Source organism: Chiloscyllium punctatum, chromosome 36 (assembly GCF_047496795.1).
Source record: "Chiloscyllium punctatum isolate Juve2018m chromosome 36, sChiPun1.3, whole genome shotgun sequence".
NCBI classification, from domain to species: Eukaryota; Metazoa; Chordata; class Chondrichthyes; order Orectolobiformes; family Hemiscylliidae; genus Chiloscyllium; species Chiloscyllium punctatum.
This window is the reverse complement of record NC_092774.1, coordinates 4,800,300-4,821,399: the sequence shown is the minus strand read 5'-3', so window position 1 is coordinate 4,821,399 and position 21,100 is coordinate 4,800,300. Positions and strand designations below refer to the sequence as shown.

General features: G+C 50.0%; 1 gene segment (V, D, J or C); it reads left to right on the top strand.

The window, feature by feature from the left end:
* The first annotated feature begins 1,043 nt into the window (after positions 1 to 1,043).
* LOC140461122 (T cell receptor delta constant-like) lies at positions 1,044 to 20,035 on the top strand. The segment is given in 5 exon segments: positions 1,044 to 1,091; positions 15,352 to 15,651; positions 16,806 to 16,880; positions 17,792 to 17,902; positions 19,908 to 20,035. Coding segments are annotated over 4 exon segments (525 nt in total).
* The last annotated feature ends 1,065 nt before the right edge of the window (positions 20,036 to 21,100 follow it).

The following is a 21,100-nucleotide window of genomic DNA, read 5'->3' as shown; positions in this document are numbered from 1 at the left end:
TTTTGCTTGATATATATTTTGAAAGAACTAGTCACGAAATACCCCCTTGGCCCGTCTTGGGTTTTCCAATCAGTTCCAAAACAAGTGGGTGACCACCTATGAACGTTTGGAACGTTAAGAACTGATGTCTGATCCAAGCAAGCTATAGACTTAGGTAGTGGGGACATGGTGAACTGCCTCCGTGTCACTGGCTTAATTGGCATGTCCCCTGTTTGAGTTTTGACGTGAAGAATTATCATTGTGTGAAATAATGCTTACAGGCCACTAATATTCGGCGCAGGAACCAAATTGACTGTGGAGCCAAGTAAGTATAAAGTATTGGTGTCAATTTCACATGTTCTCCAGTCCTGGACTGCACAACTTGGAGAACAGGGTGACAAAATATTAATTGGCATTAAGAGAGAGTAATCCTGCACTGAGGAAGGGGTTCCCGAAAAGGCTAAGAGTGTTAATTGCCAAATGTTGGATGCTTCGTAGAGAATGCAACTCAGTCAGTTGGCAGAAATTTGAACCCAACAGCATCTTCCCGTATTCCTAATAATTCTGAACCAAGGTGTGGCTTGGAAATCGCCTTTTCCTTGCACTCCCTCTCAAAGTACCAGACCCTTGCGTTGAAAGCGGACGGCATGGTCAGTCTAGAGCAGAAAGGTTTCAGTCCAGTGGCCGAACCCACCACTCCTCCCCACGCCCTCAGTTACAGGTCGAATGGGGTTGGAATTTCTGGCCAGTTGGCAGGTATGTGTCAGGCTGGTTATCACTGTGTATGATCCACTGATCTTTGGAGCTGGGACCCAGGTGACTGTGGAACCAAGTAAGTTGAGATGTTTACCTTGGGTGCTTAGCGCCTGTGAAATCTGTACTGTCGGTGCTGGGTAATTCATTGCAGGGGCACGGTGTGTTAGTGCTCTAATGTAAACAATTGAACTATAGCAGGTTTCTGAAGAGTGGGGACAGGGAATAAAAGTGGGCTCCGGGTGACTGAGTGGGTATCCTTGGAACAAAGCAAGATTTTTGTCTAGGTGGCTGTCACTGTGCAGGTTATAATCTGCAGATGGTTTTCGGCAGTGGTACTAAACTGGAGGTCCTGCCAAGTAAGTACAAACTGAGCGTCTTTTGCTGCGAGTGAATGCCATTTCTGAGCTGTGTGACCCTTGGAGAATACAGGGACAGGGACGAACAGAGAATATGACAGGGAAGCCACCGTCTGGTGCTCATCAGCTCAAGGGCTGTATTGCACTGGGCCTCAGGCCTGGACTTTTTCGGCACAGTCGTACAGAACAAAAGGCCCTTTGACCGATTGGGCCTGCCCTTCCCTTGTAGAATAGACCATGACCAGAGTGAACATAAATTCACCTCTCACTCCCACCAAAACCTCCCTAGTTCTTTCGGAATGCTGATGCGAGGGAAAAATAAAGTGAAGGTTTGCAGTGGAGTTCAAAGGCAAATGATTCATGATTATCCCCACCCCATCTCCTCTTTTAAAACAAAACCCATACGCTCCGATTTTCCCACGTCAATGGTAGGTTGTTCAAAGGAACCTAAGTGACAGGCCAATTTGACCAGGAATTGGATGCTAACGGGAATCCCACCAGACAGGAATTTCTGGACTCCCCAAATTAATGTGGAGGAGGGGGAAGATGGTTTAATGAGGGTGGGGAGAGTGCGGGGTGGAAAATAGTAATTGTCACCTGGGTGTCTTAATTCAGATCTTTGAGGAAAGGAGTTGGGATGTCATGTTGTGGTTGTACAGGACATTGGTGAAACCTCTTCTGGATTATTGCGTCCAGTTCTGGTCTCCCTGTGTTATTAAGGCAGGGTATTATTAAACTGGAGAGGGTTCAGAAGAGATTTACTAGGACGGTGTTGGCTGTGGAGGGTTTGAGTTATAAAGAAAGGCTGGATAGGCTGGGACCTTTTCCACTGCAGCGTAGAAGGTTGAAGGGGTGACCTTATAGAAATATATCAAATCATTCAGACTATAGATAATGTGCACGACAAGGGTCAGTTCCCTGGGATGGAGGAGATCAAGACTGGGGGATTTTTTTTTAGGTGAGAGGAGAAAGGTTTAAAAAAGGACACAGAGGCGATTGTTTCACCCAGAGAGTGACTCGTAATTGGAGAAACTAGTGGATACGGGCACACTGGTCGAACTGAAGGGTCTGTTTCTGGGCTGTTTGACGCTATGGTCTGCAAATTCAACGTACCCCCCCCCCCCCCCAGCTAAAGGCAAAGGAAACCCCAAGGTATTAGCGTGCATGCGGGTTGGAGTCTTTTTTGTACCATCTGCTAACACTGTGCAGACTGACAAGATAATCTTTGGCAGTGGGACCCAACTCATCGTGGAACCCAGTAAGTCTGATGTTTGATTTCTTTCTGGGTCTTGTCAAACGGGAGTCCTCCTTTTTGGTCGATTTTGTTCTTTTTGTTTGAACGGGAGCTGTCACTCAGCAAGGACAAGCAAGGCGGGGTGGGGGGGGTGACATTATCCCAGGGCTTGAGTTAACCCCTTGAGTTCCTCCCTTACTGTCTACCCAGATGACTACTGTTTGTGGAAGGTCATCCCCTCGAACGTCCCCCGCCTCCCCGCGCCCTCAAATCCCTGAATGTCCGCCAAGGGAATCTTTCCTCGCTTATGAAAAGCAAGTCTTCTATCTGTCTAAAAACGCTAGTACTGAAGAAGCATTGTGATCAGGGAGGGGATTGGGGACCTCTATAATGTTGTCTCATTGCACTGAAGGCAGATCCTAGACCTCTTCTCTTTTCTGTACTTTGGGAGGGAGAGGGGGTTGGAGATATTTCCAAACTTTGTCTCCAGTTTCCCAATCAACCCATCTGACTTAATGCGATGGTATATTGTTCTTTCGTAATGGTGAAATAGGTAGGAAACTGAGACTTACCCCCTCCCCACCCTGGAGGGTTTGTGACTGATAAATCATCACTGTGCTGCTTATTATAGCAATGCTGACAAACTCATATTTGGCAGCGGGACACAACTCAAGGTTCTACCAAGTAAGTGATTGAAATGTCTCTCCTTTGCCAGAGCTTCTCAGACAGAGCCGAGGTCGTTTCCATTATTCAGTTACAAAGGCACAGCGCCAATAAGATGAGATTTACTGGGCCGGGCATTGACGCACAGCTCACATCTCGCCAAGGGGTACAGTGGTCAGATGGGGAATGTGAACTGACAAGTGGAATTCTGGATTAGTGCGGAAGTCCCATTCAGAAAAGCTGGGCTGGGTACCAATGGTTTGAGTGAAGGAGGCTTCATTTTTCGTGTTAAGGGGTTGTTGCTGACAGAGTCCAATAACTTAGAGGTCATTGGGGTGGTCTCAAGGAAGGGATGGGAGAAATATAGAGCCGCATCTCCCCCCTACAGACCCCACCCCAACCCCAACCGCACACAGACACACACATAGATAGACACACATACACAGACGCTCGGGCAGAGACTCAGACACACAAACACACACACTCAGACATGGACTCACGTACACACACAAACACGCACGCATACACCCATGCACACAGACACACACACGGTTGTGTAGACACACGAGCGGTCACATGTCAAAGTATATAGCAAAATATCACCCCTCGCCCACCCTCAGGAATTGTTTTCCCAATAAATGTAGCTGCAGAGTTATCAGGAAGGCAAAAGAAGGTAAATATGGGGTAATTTATTGTCCCATGTGTCTGCTTCCATGTCTAGAACGGGGTTTAGAAAGGAGGGGGGAGGTCACAGTCTGAAGACGGGGGTAGGCCATTTCGGACTGAAGTGAGGAGAAGTGAATTCACCCAGAGGGTGGGGGACCCTGTCAGAGGCCGCAGCATTGAATGATTTCAAAAGGTAGCCGGCTACCGGACTATTGGATCAAAGGGTGATGTGGGAGAATAGGATCATGAGATGAATGATCAGACATAATCCCATTGAATGGGGGGGGGGGCGGGGAATGAGGGGGCCGAGCAGCACACCCCTATGTTCCTGTATTTCCAAACTAGTGAACAGCAAAGAAACTTGGAGTTAAGAGAGAGAGGGGGGAATGGTTGCATCTGTTTGGGTGTGCAGATAGAGAAGGAACATGAAGCCAGCAACATGAGGTAACCGTGAGGGAGACTAAACCAAGCTTTGACTGCACTGTGGCTGTGGCTGGGTCTGAATTTGTAACAAGCTTGTGACACTGTGGTAGAGTGTACCGTGCTGGGAAGCTGATTTTTGGAGGGGGGACCAAACTCACGGTGGAACCCAGTAAGTCTTGCGGCGTATCTTCTCGGGAACGTTGTTATTAGCCCAGAGAAGGCCCACCAGATTTATAACAGTGATGGCAGGAAGAGAAATACTCCAGGGTCGCAAAGAGTGAGGGGCTGGGGGGGCAGGCAGGGTCGGTTGAGCGATGTACACAGAGCAGGCAGCGAAGGAGAATGCATCACATTCAGTGGGTGCTGGTTTCGGGCTGCAGATAGCAATGGGAAATTAACGACGTGGAGGCAAGGCCGAATGGCTTTTAGAGCTCTCCTTACCAATCTTGTACTTTTCAAATGTGCAAATCGAACAGAATGAGATTCAATGAGGTCCAGGGAGTTTGGGGAGACAAATTTGGGACCTGTCCTGACATGTTTTTCCTTTGAAGCACTTGAAATCTTAACATTCAAACCAAGGTCAATGTGATTCCTCCCATGATTTGTCCATTTCACTCAGGGACCCACTACAGAGGTAGGAATCTTGTCTTCGGCAGTGGGACCAAACTCACCATCAAACACTGTAACCCTCATAGCTGCTTAGAGGTCTGGACAGAGTGGACGTGGAAAAGATGTTCCCAAGGGTTGGGTAGCCTCAAGGTGAAGGGCCAACCTTTTTGAATTGAAACGGGGAGGAATTTCTTCAGCCAGAGTGTTGGAGGGAAAACCTATTGCCACACCAGAGCTGTGGAGGTCAAGTCACTGAGTGTATTTAAGACAGAGAGGTAGGTTCTTCATTGGTCAGGGGATCGAGGGCTACAGGGAGAATGGGGTTGAGAGACAACATGATGGAATGATGGAGCAGACGTGACGGGCCAAATGGCCTAAACCTGCTCCTATCCCTTATAGTCCAAGCCATTCCAACGTTTCAAAGTTTGGTTTGCAGCTGAGCAATCAGCAAGCCTACTCTTATCTACATTCAGACCAAACGGTAGTGCAGATAAAACTGCCTTACAGACTTTGGCAAACTTAATCCAGTATGAGTTCTGTCCAGAGAGAGCTCCCCCACCACAATCCTCCTGTCTCTGGGAAACAAACACCATCTCAAAATGCCCTGGCAACAATGAGTCGGTAGAGGTAATTTTTTGAATTAAAAAATAGCGCTCCATTTTTACTTCAGTGGCGGGTGACTGTTTTTTCTACCATCTGGCAGCACGCTGTAAAATATCAAGCTGTTCTTAGTCAGTGGAACCAGTCTTCTGATGGAAATCAGTAATTTCTTAGGTCTGACTAGCGTCAAACCTACAGAGGAGAGTCAAACAAAAAGCACCTCTGACCAAGCCTCAAACACTTTCACACACAGTGCTGGTAGGGGAGGGTGGGGGGAGAGGCTTAGAGAGATACCACTGAGACTGACAAACCGAAATCCCAGTCAGCCCCACGTATCAGTTCTGGACGACTTCTCGACACATCCGTCCATTCTCCTACAACCCCTGGGATTCGGGAACAGAAATGGGTCAATCAGACCCTCCAGACCTGCACCATTATTTCTGGTTGACCTACGGCCCAAAATCCATATGTCTTCCTCGGGTCCATCCCCCTTCATAACTGAGCTGAACAAAAATATATCTATCGCAGCTTTCTCAATAGGTAGACAGGGTGGTGAAAGTAGCGTTCAGCACTCTTGCCTTCATTGCTCAGACCTTCTTGTATAGGAGTTGGATACAGCATGTTGAGGTTGTAAAGGACATGAGTGAGGCTTCTTCTGGAGTACTCTGCCCTGTTCTAGTCATCCTGTCGTAGGAAGGATATTATTAAGCTGGAGAGGGGTCAGAAACGATTGCCAGGAATGGAGGGTTTGGGTTATAAAAATAGGCTGGGAGCTTTTTCACTGGAGTTTGAGCCTTATCGAGGTGGATAAAATCGTGAGGGGTATAGTTAAGTTGAATGCTGAGGGTCTTCTCCCCAGCTGGGGGATTTCAAGACCAAGGGCACATTTTTAAAGTGAGAGAAAGATTTAACGCGGGGTGCGGTTCTTGGGTGGAACGAACTTCCAGAGAAAGCAATGGATGCTGTTACAATTATAACGTTTGAAAGACATTTGGATAGGTTCATGAATAGGAACAGTTTGAAGGGACATGGGCCAAGCCCCGAAACTTCTAAGAAACATTATCTGACATGCCAGTTCAGACCCAGAGAGAACCCCCCCCCCCACCCCCACCCCCACCCCCACCCCCAACCCAACCGCCTGCCACAAAAAGACTTGTGTTCGTCTCCGTTGTGGTGAGGGTGATTTTTTTGCAGCACCTGGCATCATTGAGCTAGTAACTGGAAACTCATCTCCTGCAGAGGCACCAGACTCTCTGTGCAAGCCAGTAAGCGGTTAGAAGTCACTGCCTCAGATCTGATTAAGTGTATCTGTCACAGACTGCAATGGGACTGTGAAATACTGAAGTGGGCTGTTGTTGTGTTTTGTTTTTAATTGAGGAGGTTGCATGGGGCGATCTGGGGTTAGAGGCTCTGCAGAAGGCATTAATTGTCCCTATCTAGGGGCCAAATCAGTCTCTGCAGAGGATGTGCTAACCAGAAGCTTCGTGTGAACCGTCCCAGGGATTGACAATGGGAAGGCAGTGAGGTATGGCAAAACATTCGGCCCGTCGGCCAAAGGCTACAATTAGTATTTGAGGAATATTTACTCAAGTGCCATACAGACAAGATTAATAGACTTTTACAGTAGAGACAGGCCCTTTGGTCTGTCGAGTTCAATACCAGCTCCCCATCTCATCCCCATTCTTCAGCCCAGTCTCTTTAGCACTCCATATTCATCCATTTCAAATATATGCCGAGCTCCCTTTAAAACCTTCAATGTTCTTCAGGCTGCTCATTCCGAATCCCAACATGACAAGTGTTCTCCTAATTTCACTCCGAACTCTCTCACTGACCACCTGGAAGTTGTGACTCCCTGCTAAACTGACTGGTGGAAACGAAAAATCCTTCCTCCCCTTCTCGAAATTGCTTATCACCTCAATAAAGGTTAGGCCTCAATCGTCTCTGCTCCGTCCCCCATCTCTCTCTCGCTCTCCACCCCCCCTCCTCCCTAGAATCCCTCAGGCCCCAAGAACTTCTCCAGTGCCCTGAAGAAATTTGGAATGATTCCAACAAAACTCTGGCCTTAATTTCTGCCCAAAACTCAGGCCCGTGTGGTCAGTACCAATGGCAATGGCCTGCTTCACTGAGCGGACCAGTGGGGGAAGGATTTGGCCTGACCTACATGTGACTCCTGACCCCACAGTCCCACAGTTAGAAATGGACAACGAATACCCATGCCAGTCCAGCAATGTCCGTAGCCCATGAGCGAATGTGAAAGCTATGTTTGGATGGTTTCTGTCTTGGGCACATTTGCTGTGTGAGATTACTATAATCGCAGAGAGAAGCTCACATTTGGCAGCGGCACCCAACTGACAGTTAAACCGAGTAAGTTACAGCTGAGGCTTGGTTTTTTTTTTCATTCATTCTGCAATTTATTTTACTTTGTTCAGTGGAACGGATCCTGGTGAAGAGAGTCTGGGCTGAGAGCCAAGGTAGTGCTGCAAAGAGAGAGAGAGAGAGAGACAGACAGACAGATTGAAGGAATGATCACAGATATTTTAGCTGGGAGAGCAATTTGGAGAGAAAGTGTGTGTTCCAATCCTGGTTAAATTCTAGACACCGAGGCCAGGAATGTCTGAAATTTGGCAGGTGCTGAGCGGCTGAACTGTCCCACGGCCAAGATGTTAAAACCCATCTTGATCGCTCACAAAATCTTTTGATTGATTCAGCGCCAACAAATGCTTCTTATTTATCCGTCTAACAGAACCGCGCCAGAAAAGTTCTACTCCAGCTGGATTGAGGGCTGCAGATATATGTCCACCTTTGAAATATCCTGTCCAATCCACCTTCGCTGTTCACCAGGGCAGCTCATTCCAAATCCAAACAAGTCCCCCCAAAAGCTCGAGGGTAGAGAGTTTAAGGTGAGAGGGGAAAGATTTGAAAGGAACCCCAGGGAAAGCATTTTCACGCAGAAGGTGATGACTGTGCGGAATGAACTTCCAGAAGCAGTATTAGAGATGTATAAGAAGACATTGGAGTACAATGACAACATTTAAAAGGCATCTGGATGGGCCTATGAATAGGAAGGATTGAGGGGGATCTGGGCCAAATGCTGGTAAATGGGACTGGATTAATTTAGTCTAGAATTGGACAGAAAGTTCTGTTTCAGTGCTGTACACCTCTGTGACTCTGAGTTAAGAGGCATCCCCCTCATCACACTCGGTGCTCTGTTGCTGACAGTCTTGATGGTGTGGCCCCCCTGATTACTAACTGGTGGGAGAGAAATATCTATTCTGTCGAAATTGTTCACAGATTTGATCACCTCAGTAAGGGTTCAGCCTCGATCTTCTCTGCCCCATGCCTGATCTCTCTCTCTCTCTCTCTCTCTCTCTCTAATCTTTCCCTGAGCCTGTATAATCCCCCGTGCCCGAGGAAATCCCTTGTTTCCCGGAGAAATTTGGAATGATTCTCACAAAATCCAGGCCTGAGTGGCCGGGCCGGGCTCAGACCCACGTGGTCAGTGCCGATGGCAATGGCCTGCTTCAGCAAGTCGTCCACGAGAGGGAAGGACCTGGTCTGACCCACATGTGACTCCTGACCCCACAGCCCCACAGCTGGAGACGGGCAATGGAATGCCCGTGCCAATCCAGCAATGCCCGTACCCCGTGAATGACTGGAAGGTTTTTGTCTTGAGCAACTTAACTGTGTAAATGACAGAGTGAAACTAATATTTGGCAGTGGAACCCAGCTGACAGTTGAACCGAGTAAGTTAGAGCGTGTTTTCTTATTATTTTTTTTCATTCTGCTTTTGTGTGGGTTTGTATTTTTTTTTGGTTTTGTTCAGTGAAAAGTAGTGTCTGGGCAGAGAGCCAAGGTAGTGCCACAGAGAGAGAAGGAGAGAGAGAGAGAGAGAGAGAAAGAACCTATTGCAAGCATTTTACCTACAAAACTGTCTGTTCCAGTCCTGCTCCGATTAAAAACATTGAGACCAGGAAACGGACCTCCTGTTGTCACAAACGTGGCAGGCACCGAAGGGCTGAATCGTTTTGTGTGGCCCAAGATATTAAACTCTCTTTTTCAAAATGCCCCCTTCCCAGAAACTATTGATTGAACAGAAATTGCATGATTTGTCAGTGCCACCAAGCCCCTTTTTTTTCAGTCTAACAGAGCCGTGTGATGGAGTTTTCACTTGCAGCCAGATTGAGGGAGGCGAAACGTAAATTGTTCACGTTCAAATGGGTATCCAGCTGTCCTTTGAATTCCACCCCCACCCCCCACCCCCCACCGTGGAATCCACCTCCACTTTCCCCTCCCCAGGCAGCTCACTCCAAATCCTAACGACTCCCTGAAACTAGCTGGCACAGCATTAAGGTGAGAGGGGAAAGATTTAAAAGAGTCCTAAGGGGCAACTTTGTCCCACAGAAGGTGGTGTGCGCATGGAGGCCGGTACAATTGCAATACTCAAAAGAGGAATAGATAGAGTCAATAGCCAGAGACCTTTCTCCAGGGCAAGATTGACTGATACGATGGGTCAAAGTTTTAAGATATTAGGAGAAAGGTACAGAGGAGACTTCAGAGGTAGGTTCTTTACGCAGAGAGTTGTGAATGTATGGAATGCGTTGCCAGAGGTAGTGGTGGAAGCAGAGTCATTAGGGACATTTAAGCGACTGCTAGACATGTACATGGATAGCAATGAGTTGAGGGGTGCATTGGTTAAGTTACTATGTTTTACATTAAGATTAAATCTCGGCACAACATCGTGGGCCTCAGGGCCTGTTCTGTGCTGTACCTTGCTACGTTCTATGTTCCAAAAGGCATCTGTATGACAGGGACATGGGTCAACTGCTGGCGAATGGGACTAGATTAATTTAGGATATCTGGTCGGCATAGACGAGTTCGACCTCAGTTTCCATGATGTACAGCTCTATGACTCAATGACACTAACTAAAGGGGTTTATCCTCATTTCACTCCAAGCTCTCTCGCGAACAATCTTGAACCGGTCACTGCCTGGTTCCTAACTGGTGGCAACAAAATATACTCCCCTCCCCCCCTTCACCTGTCGAAATTGTTCACAAATTCGATCACCCCCATTCCCCACAAAGGTCACCCCACAATCTTCTCCACTCCGTGTCCCATCTCTCTCTCTCTCTTTCTCCCTCTCTCTCTCTAATCTTCCCTCCTCGCTGAAACCCTTCAGGCCCAAGGAATTCCCTCAATTTTCCAATGAAATATGTCAAGATTCAAACAAAGCCCTGGCCTGAGTTTCTGGCCAAAAAAACCCAGACCCTTCTGATCAGCGTCCCGTGCAATGACCTGCTTGACCAAGTGATCCGCTGGTCTGACCTGCATGTGACCCCTGAAACCACGGCTGGAGATGGGCAATAAATGCGTCTGCCAATCCAGAGATGCCGTACCCCGTGAACAATTTGTTCACGTCTTGGACGTGTTTGCTGTGTAGATTTACTATGGTTATGATCTCACAGCAAAACTCATATTTGGCATCGGTATTCCCGATGGAGGGCTTTTGCCCGAAACGTCGATTTTACTGCTCCTCGGGTGTTGCCTGAACTGCTGTGCTCTTCCAGCACCACTAATCCAGAACCAAGTAAGTTATAGCTGAGGCTTGTTTTTTTTTTAAATTTCATTCTGCTTGTGTGCTGTTTTGGGTTTTTTTTTCTGTGGAACAGATCCTCTTAAGAGAGTCTGGACAGAGAGCCATGGCAGTACTGCAGAGACAGGGAGAGAGAGGGAGGGGGGAAAAGAGAGAGGGACAAAGAGATAGAGAGAGCAATACAGAAGCGACTGCAGGCACTTTAGTGAGGACAGCTGCACGCTCCAATCCTGATTCAGGGAGAGCCAACCTCCTGGCGTCTGAAATGTGGTGGGCGAATCGTTGTATGGTCAAGATATTAAACTCCATCTTTGAAATATCCCCTCCCAGGAACCGTTGATTGAAGATGAATTATTTGGATTTGTCAGGACTTTTTTTTTATTTGGCGAAAGTGAGGACTGCAGATGCTGGAGATTAGAGTCAGGATTAGAGTGGTGCTGGAATAACACAGTAGGTTATGCAGCATCCGAGGAGCAGGAAAATCGAAGTTTCGCAGGACTTTTTAAAAATTGTTTTATTTTGGTCACCTGCAAGAAAGGTTTCACCTCAGCTTGATTGAGGGAGACAACATTCAAATTGCTCACTTTCAAATATACGTCTACTCTCCTTTGAAATCTCCTGTCGAATCTACTTCCACTATCTCACAGGCTGCTCACACTAAATCCTAAGCATTCAAACTTAGAGAGCAACAGTTTAAGGTGAGAGGAGAAAGATTAAAAAGCGACCAGAGGGGCGGTTTTTTCATGCAGAGAGTGCTGTGTGTATCGAATGCCCCGCCAGAGAAATCGGTGAGGATTTCATACAACTGTGAACTCTAAAAGGCATCTGGATGTTTGGATGAATAGGATTGGTTCAAAGGACTCTGGGCCAAATGCTGACAAATGGGATTGATTAATTAAGGCTGTTTAATGTGCATGGATTGGTTGGGTCTGTTTCCATGCTATTCATCTCCAGGGCTCTGAGTATTAGATCAGAGGATTAGATGGTGAGACAGCGAAAGTCTTATTTTTTCCCTTAGGATGACGACGTCAGCTTGTACGAGGGGTCATAGCTACAAAATTGAGGGGTGATAGATTTAACACAGATGTCAGGGGCAGGTTCTTTACTTAGAGAGTGGTAAGGGTGTGGAATGCCCTGCCTGCCAATGTAGTTAACTCAGCCACATTAGGGAGATTTAAACAATCCTTGGATAAACACATGGATGATGATGGGATAGCGTAAGGGGAGGCGGGGGGGTCGGGATTAGACTAATCCACAGCTCGGCGCAACATTGAGGGCCGAAGGGCCTGTTCTGAGTTGTGTTGTTCTACGTTCTATGTTTGAAAGAGGTTTCTCTTCATCTCACTCCTCGCTCTCTTGCTGAAAATGTTGGAAATGCGATTCCTCATCACCCTCCCCCCAACCACCACCACCACCACCACCCAACCCAGTTTACTGATGTCACAACGTCTCCCATTTCGGTTTGACGTAACTAATGCAGACATGTTTCACTGACCGGGTGGTCAAGAATATTAACTCGTCAGCCCGAAGCCCACGTTTTAGTGGATTCTTTTTTTCTCTCTCACCCTCTCTCGACTAAAAGTGGAGCAATCCAAAGGCATCGGGCTTCCCCAAGGACGGAGTGTGGTTCCGAAACCAAACCAAGTGAGCAAGAGCGTACTCAAAGCATGTGGGAGAGTCAATAAGGAGCGTTTGCCCCACATCTTGTGTGGTTGGAAAGAGTTGTTTTTTTTTTGGGTGACACCTGGTCTCGCTGTAACAGCAGGGAAGTGAGCAGCTGACTGTGAGACCCAGAGAATCCTTTCAACGCTGCCCTCTCACTCTGACATTTGCCTGATGTAAACCTGTTACTTAGGCATGCCTTGGAACACACAGGAAGTCAAATATTACCAGTGGCATATATTTCTGGGGGGAAGAGTGTTGAGAAATTAAGGCAGTGGGGTTTTGACTTGCCACTGAAAATATGGGGATCAGAAAGTCTGCAACATGCCCACACTGTCAGGGAAATTTCTGCTCTCTCTTGGCTGTGTTCAGGGGGGGGGGGGGACAGAGATGAGTCAGTGACTGTTAGATGCAGCAGAAAAATAGGCCCACAAATCGTTCTGCCCCGCACCACCTTTCCAACCAATATTGTCCCAGCTCCCCTTAACCAGCCTCCACCAGGGCCTGGGTCAGTTCACTCAGAGGAGGGCTCCTGCCCTGGACGGTCACCACTGCATGGGATGTTCTTCAAAAGGAGACAGTCAGACAGTCGGCCATTTTGGGTTTGTTCACGGCAGCCATTTCATGTTATGAGTGCTCTGACTTTGTCTTTACAGACGGTGTTGGGGGGGCGGGGGTATGGCAAGAAAGAATGGGAGAGCTTGGGAAGCCATGTCGATTCGGTCTAACAGAACAATGTGAGACAAGTCTTACTGCGGCTGGAATAAAGGGAGCAAAACTTAAATTAGTCACTTCCAAATTTCTGTTCAGTAATTGCTGATGGAATCCGCCTCCCAGGTGGCTCATTCTTAATCATAACAATTGGCACGAAGTAAAAGAGTTTTCTACTCATCTCACTCCCCGCTCTGTCACTGAAAATCTTGAAATTGTGGAACCCACCCCCCCAGATGAGAGAAAATATCTCTCATTGCCCCCTTTCAGTTGGGCATAACCGAGTCACATCACGTACTTGGATGGGTGATAACGAAAATGAACTGGCGCCAGCCAACTGTCCAGTTTTTAATGGATCATTTGTTCTCTTAGTTAAAACTGGAGAAATCCACAGGCATTTGGCTCCCCCAAGGAGGGAGAGTGGTTGCATCTTCTGTGACCCAACTGTGTGTGAGCCAGTTCCTTCTCGAAACGCAATGCAATGTCATGAAGTCATACAGCATGGAAACAGACCCTTCAGTCCAACTCGTCCCATGCCCACCAGGGTAAATTAATCTAGTCCCGTTTCCCAGTACGTCGCCCATATGTCCCCATCCAGATGCCTTTTAAATGTTGCAATTGTGCCAGCCTCCACCTACTGCCTCTGGCAGCTCATTCCACACGCGCACCACCCTCAGTGTGAAAAGGTTGCCCCTCAGATTGCTTTCCCCTCTCACCCTTAAGCCTATGCCCCTCTAGTTCTGGGTTCCCCCACCCTGGGGAAAGACCTTGTTAATTCACCCTATCCATGCCCCTCACGATTTTATAAGCATCTGTAAGGTCACCCGTCAAAGCTCCGATGCTCCAGGGAAAAACAGTCCCAGCCTGTTCATCCTCTCCCTATAGCTCAAACACTCCAACCCTGACGTGATCCTGGCCGCAATTTCACCTCCCAACTCCTGTACTCAATGCCCTGACCAATGAAGGAAAAGAAAAGGATGCAGGGCTGACGCCCGAAACGTCGATTCTCCTGCTCCTTGGATGCTGCCTGACCTGCTGCACTTTTGCAGCAAACCTTTTCAGCCCAGCTCCCCTTAACCAGTCTCCACCAGGATCTGGGTAGGTTAGATTAGATTAGATTAGATTAGATTCCCTACAGTATGGAAGCAGACTTAAAGCCAGTGCCCTACTCCCTCTCCCCAGCCCTACAAACTGTCTACCACTGTCCCATTTCAGTTGGGCGTAACCAAGCCAGATGCGTTTCACATCGCGTACTCTGAAGGGTGGTAAAGAAAATTAATTCACCCACCCACCATCCCCCCCCCCCCCCCCCCCCGATTGTGTCAGCAGGCTTGTTCATGAAATGCAATGGAAAGTCATACTGCATGGAAGCAGACCCTTCGGTCCAACTCCTCCGTGCCAACCCAGATACCCCTAACCTAATCCAGTTCCCGTTTGGCCAGCACTTGGCCCATATCCCTCTAAACCCTTCCCATTAATGTCCCATCCAGATGCCATTTAAATGTTGCAATTGTACCAGCCTCCACCACTTCCTCTGGCAGCTCGTTCCACACACGGGCCACCCTCTGTGTGAAAAAGGTCCCTTTTAAATCTTTTCGCCCCTCATCTTAAACCTATGCCCTCTAGCTTTGGTCACCTCGGGGGAGAGACCTTGGTTATTTACCCTACCCATCCCCCCTCCTCCCCCCCCCCCCCCCGCCACCCCCCAAATCTCAACGAGTTCTCCCCTCAGCCTCCAACGCTCCAGACAAAACGGCCCCAACCTGGAGCTCAAAGCTGCCCACTCTCTTCAGCAACCTGATAAAGGTCTCTCCCCAGTTTGACCGAATCCTTGCTGGATTTGGGTGGTCGGAATGGTCTCAGGGTATCTCCGGGGATAAATTGAAAAGTTAGGCCAAGTGGATGAGGTCTTGGTGCAGGATGAGGAAATCCTTGACACAGGGCCTTGTTGGTGAGGTATTGCAGTGGAGGGTCTTTAGTCTGACTGTAGGTCTCTGACAGGCAGTGACCTGCAGGGACCAACGTGGGGAACCCCTGTGGTTGGGAGTAAATGGACAGGGAAGAGAGATTTGATAACTACCCCAACTTCTTGCTCTTTCAGAGGAGAAAGATGTCACGGGGCCGAAACTGTCGGTCTTCTACCCGCCAGTCACGCCTGAAAAGGATCTTGTACCTGCGACAGTCTGTCTGGCCGATGACTTCTTCCCCAAGACCATCCAGCTGTCCCTGAAGGTGGAAGGGCACAACCAAACCACCATGACCAAATCCGCCATCGTGACAGACGATGGCTTCTACAGGGCGTCCAACTTCCTGCCCGTTCCCAGTGGTCAAAGCAACCTCATCATCTGTGAGGCAAAGCACGAGGACAGTCACTTCATCGTCAACGTCACCACAGGGGGCGGTAAGTGGCGGGGGAGGGGTTTGGACACATCGCCCCCAGCTCCACCCACTCCCCATGTTACCCACTCCACCTCCGGCTCTCCCCCTGCCCTTATTCCCCATCCCATTTCCTCCCCATCCCCTCACCCTTGTTCCCCAACCCTTCACCCTCCATGCCCTCCCCTTGCTCCCCCATCACCTCCATTCCCTCCACCCCCTCCCCTTGTGCCCCATCCCCTCACCCCTTACACCCCTACCTTTGTTCCTTATCCCCTCACCCTCCCCATCCCCTCCCCGTTCCCTCATCCCCTCACCACCTCCACTGCTTTCCCCTTGCACACCATCCCCTCGCCCCCTCCACCCCTACCTTTGTTCCCCCACCCCTTCCCTTTGTTCCCATCCCCTCATTCCCCACCCCATCCTTGCTCCCCATCCCCTTGCCCCCTTCACTCCCTCCCCTTGTTCCCCCTTCCCTTTACCCCCCCACCACTTCCCTTTGCTCCCCATCCTCTCACCCCTTCCCCTTATTCCCCTATCCCCTCACCCCCTCCATCCCCTCCAACCCTTCCCTTTCCCCCAACCCCGTCACCCCCTCTACCCCCCCATTGTTCCCCATCCCCTCGCCCCTTGCTCCCCATCCCCTCACCCCCACCACACCCTACCATTGTTCCCTATCCCCTCGCCCCCTCTACCCCCTTCCCTTGTTCCCCCAATCCTGTGCCCCCTTCTCCCGCTTCTCTTCTTCCCCCAACCCCGCGCCCCCTCCACCCCTTCCCTTGCTCCCCCAACCCCGTGCCCCCTTCTCCCGCTTCCCTTGTTCCCCCAACCCCGTACCCCCTTCTCCCGCTTCTCTTGTTCCCCAACCCCACACCCCCTCCACCCCTTCCCTTGTTCCCCCAAGCCCGTGCCCCCTTCTCCCGCTTCCCTTGTTCCCCCAACCCCGTGCCCCCTTCTCCCGCTTCTCTTGTTCCCCCAACTCCTCACTGTTATCCTCCTCCACCTGTTCCCCCATCCCTTCACCCCTTTCCCCTTTCTTCTTGTTCCTATCTCCACTTGTTCCCCATTCCCCCTCGCCCACAACCCACCTTGGTGGGACGGAAGTGCCGAGGGAGGGGCCTCTATCCCTGAGCTGAGGAACATACTGGCCAGACTGACCACTCCATCATCTATCCACAGAGACACAAGACAGCAAAAACGTATGCAAGGGACCTTCCTCCGACAACATGGAGGCAGAAATTGCATCCTTTCAAGGTCAGTGTCCGTTTGGGGGGCGGGGGGGGGTGTGAATTGGGTGAAAAAATAAACTGGCAGAGGAATGCCGAGATCAGCAGAAGGAGAGAGCTGGAGGGGTGAGGGTGAGGGAGAGGGATGTGGGACAGCGAGTGAGGCAAAGAGACAGGTGAAGGATGATGCACAGAGAGTGAGAGCGAGAGCGTGAATGGGGGAAAGAGACAGACAGGGAGCGAGGTAGTCTCAGAGACGGGGAGAGAGACACAGAGAGGGTGAGGGAAAGAGACAGAGAGATAGATGAATTGAGAGACTGGTGGACGGATGGAGAGGTCCCTAATGAAGGGCTTCGCTCCTCGGATGCTGCCTGGCCTACTGTGCCTCCAATCTCCAGCATCTGCTGGACCCACTTTGGCATGGATGGATGGAGAGGGTTTGAGAGAGGGAGAATGGGAGGGAGAGAGAGGGATGGTGGGATGGGCAGAGTGACGGAGAGAGCTGTTTCATGGAGGGAGGAAATGGGGAGAGTGTTGTCGCGAGGGATGGGAGGGAGGGAGAGGGATCGAGAGACGGATGGAGAGCGGTATTGGGAGAAGTGTGGATGGGACAGGAGGAGGGAGTGAAGGATTGAGGGAGGGTGGAGAGACGGATGGAGAGCAGGAGAAAGGGCCTGGAGAGAGGGGTGGAGGGTTAGGGAGAGAGAATCGAGAGAGGGATGGTGAGAGGTGTGGTTGGAGAGAGATGTGAATGGAGAGAGGGCAAGAAGGAGTGGGATGGAGAAAGGGATAGACAGAGCTGTGGATGGGAGCAGCTGTTTGGGATGTGTATGCTGTCTGGTGCCTTCTGATGCTCTCGGATCCGAGTCGGGGGGCCGAGGGGAAGGGCACATCTCGGTCATGCCACGTTGACCGTTTGTTTAATTGTAACCATCGCAGATAAGCAGCGGGGGAACTTCCTTTCTCTGACTGTGATGGGCCTGAGGTTTCTCCTCTTCAAGAGCGTCGCTATCAATCTGCTGATGACTGCCCGGGCTTGGCTTCTCTAAGGTGGGTCCCATCTCCCCTCAGCTCTCACCTCGCTCCTCCCCCCCCCCCAAACCCCACCCCCCGCCACCAACCGTCTGTTTGCAATCACACCATTTCCCCAATCTCCCCCATCTTTGGGGCGGCACGATGGCTCAGTGATTAGCACTGCTGCCTCACGGCACGAGGGACCCTGGTTCGATCCCAACCTCGGGCATTCTCCCACCCCGTGTCTGCGTGGGTTTCCTCCGGGTTCTCTGGTTTCCTCCCAGAACCGAAATTGTGCACATTAGTGCCCAGGGATGTGCAGGTTAGGGTGGATTGGCCGTGCTAAATTACCCACAGTGCCCAGGGATGTGCAGGTTAGGGTGGATTGGCCGTTCTAGATTACCCATAGTGCCCAGGGATGTGCAGGTTAGGGTGGATTGGCCGTGCTAAATTACCCATAGTGCCCAGGGATGTGCAGGTTAGGGTGGATTGGCCGTGCTAAATTACCCATAGTGCCCCAGGAATGTGCAGGTTAGGGTGGATTGGCCATGCTAAATTACCCATAGTGCCCAGGGATGTGCAGGTTGGGGTGGATGGGCTGTGCTAAATTACCCATAGTGCCCAGGGATGTGTGGGTTAGCATGGATTGACCATGCTAAATTGCTCATAGTGTCTTGGGATGTGCAGGTGAGGGTGAATTGGCCGTGTTAAATTAGCCGTAGTATTCAGGGATGTGTAGATTAGAGTGATTGGCTCTGCTAAATTATCCATAGAGCCCAGGGATGTGTAGGTTAGGGTGGATTGGCCATGCTAAATTACCCATAGTGCCCAGGGATGTGTAGGTTAGGGTGGATTGGCCATGCTAAATTCCTTATAGTGTTCGGGGATGTGTAGGTTCGGGTGGATTAGTCAGGGGTAAATGTAGGATAGTAGGGTAAGGGAATGGGTCTGGGTGGGTTTCTCTTTGGAGGGCCGGTGTGAAATTGTTGGGCTGAAAGGTCTGTTACTACAATGGAGGGATAGTCCCATTATCTTCACATCTGCCCCCTACCCTAATCTCCCTCCATTTATACCACAATCTCCCTCCATTTACTCTCAATCACCCTTAATCGTCTTCCACCTCCCACCAATAACCCCCCTTCCCATCTTCCTCATTTCTCCCGAATCCCTTCTCCATCTCCCATACCTTCCTCTCCCCCTCCCAATGTACCCCCTCCCATATCTCCCCACATCCCTCGCATCTCCTCTATTCTCCCTATTTCCTCCATCTCCCCCACCTACTCCATATCCTCCCATCTCCTGCCCATCTCTCTCATGTATCCCCCATCCCCCATTTCTCCCAACTGCTCCCATTTCCTCCATTTCCCCCATCTCGCCATCTCTTCCCATTTCCCCCACCTCCCCATTTCCCACAATCTCTCCCATCTCTCCTCTATTTCCCTCAACATCCCATCAACCACATCTCTCCCCCATCTCTGCCCATCTGCCTCCAGTTTCCCCATCTCTCCCCAATTTCTCCACGTTTCCCTTCCATTTTCCCATCTCTCCTTATCTCGTCCATCTCTTCCCATACGTCACCATCTCCCCATCTCTCTCCCTATCTCCCCCAGCTTCCTCCCATTTCTCCATCATTCCCCATCTTCCCCCATTTCTCTGCATCACCCTCCCACTTCCCATTTCCCCTTCACTCTCCCACCTCCTACAACCTCCCCATCTCCCGCAATACCCCCCATCACTCCCCCATCACTCACTCCCTCCCTCACCTCTACAGTGTGAGGGGGGACATGGCAATGGGAGAATGGATGTGCCAACACAACCACATCACTGTCCTCTCTTCCCCATCCCTACTCCACCAGAGAAAAAATGAGGCCACTCAGTCCCTCCAAACCCAGGTCAATCTAGCCCCCGTGTCTGAGCAGATGACAGGTTCTCACCCCAATCCAGCGCACACTGTCTTCCCCTCCCCACACTGCCCTCCCTCCCCAGAGTACACTGTTGTTCATCCTCTGCATCATTCTCTCTCTCTCTTCTCATCCCACAGGAATCGGAGTGTGCTCCATCCGCCAATGAAAGAGAGTCAGGAAAAAAGCAGAGAAGGTTCCGGATTTGCTCCCAGTCAATGGTTTGCCTTAGGCCTGGCTCCAGACGCTAATTCCCTCAGGCTCGGAACTACCTCCTCTCTTTTGTAAATCTTAAACTCTCTGACTCTCTCTGTCTCATTCTCTTTCTCCCTCTCTGGGTCTCTCTGTCTCTCACTCTCTCTCTCTCTCTCTCTCTCTCTCTCTGTCTCACTCACACACACACACACACACACACACACACACACACACACAATCGCACACAAACACACTTTCTCTGTTTATCTCTCTGTCCCTCTCTGTCTCGCTCTGTTTCTCCCTGTCTCCGTCTCTATTATGCTGTCTCTGTCCATCTGTTTCTCACTCTTGGTCTCTCTCTCTCTCTCTCTCTCTCTCTCTCCCCCCCCAACCCCCCCATTCTGTCTCTACCTCTCTGTGTATCTCGTTCCCTGTCTCTCTCTCTCACACACACACACACACACACACTGTCTCTCTCCATCTCTCACTCTGTCTCCATCTTTACCTCTTTTTCCATTTCTCTCTCTCTCTGTCTCTCTGCATCTGTCTCTTTCTGCCTCTCCCTTTCTCTTTCTCTCTCTCTCTCAGTCTGTCTCTCTCCCTCGCTGTCTCCCCCCTCTCTGTTTCTCCCTCTCTCTTTCTCTCTCCATCTGTTCCTTTCTGCCTCTCCCTTTCTCTTTCTCTCTCTGTCTCTCTCTCTCTATCTCTGTCTCTCCCTCTCTGCCTCTTTCCTTCTCTCTCTGTCTGTCTCTGCCTCCCTGTCTCTCTCTCTCTCTCTCTCTCTCTCTCTCTCTCTCTCTCTCCATCTGCCTTTCTCTATCTGTCTCTCTTTTTCTCTCTCTTTCTCTATCTGTTTCTTTCTGTCTCTCTCTGTCCCTCTCTCTTTCTCTCTCGCTGTCTCTCTCCATCTGCCTCTCTCTGTCTCTGTCTCTGTCTCTCTCTCTCTTTCTCTTTATCTTGTCTGGGTCTATTCTCAGCGATGAACAAATTAATGCGTTTTTGTACATATTTCTTAGGGACTGTGCGGGGATGGAGTGGGGTGCGGTGGGGTGGGGGAGGTTTCAGATGCTGTTGACCAGCTCTCCCTGCGGATGAGTCACCGTGCGGTTGCTTTTCGGAGGGTCGGTGTGGACTTGTT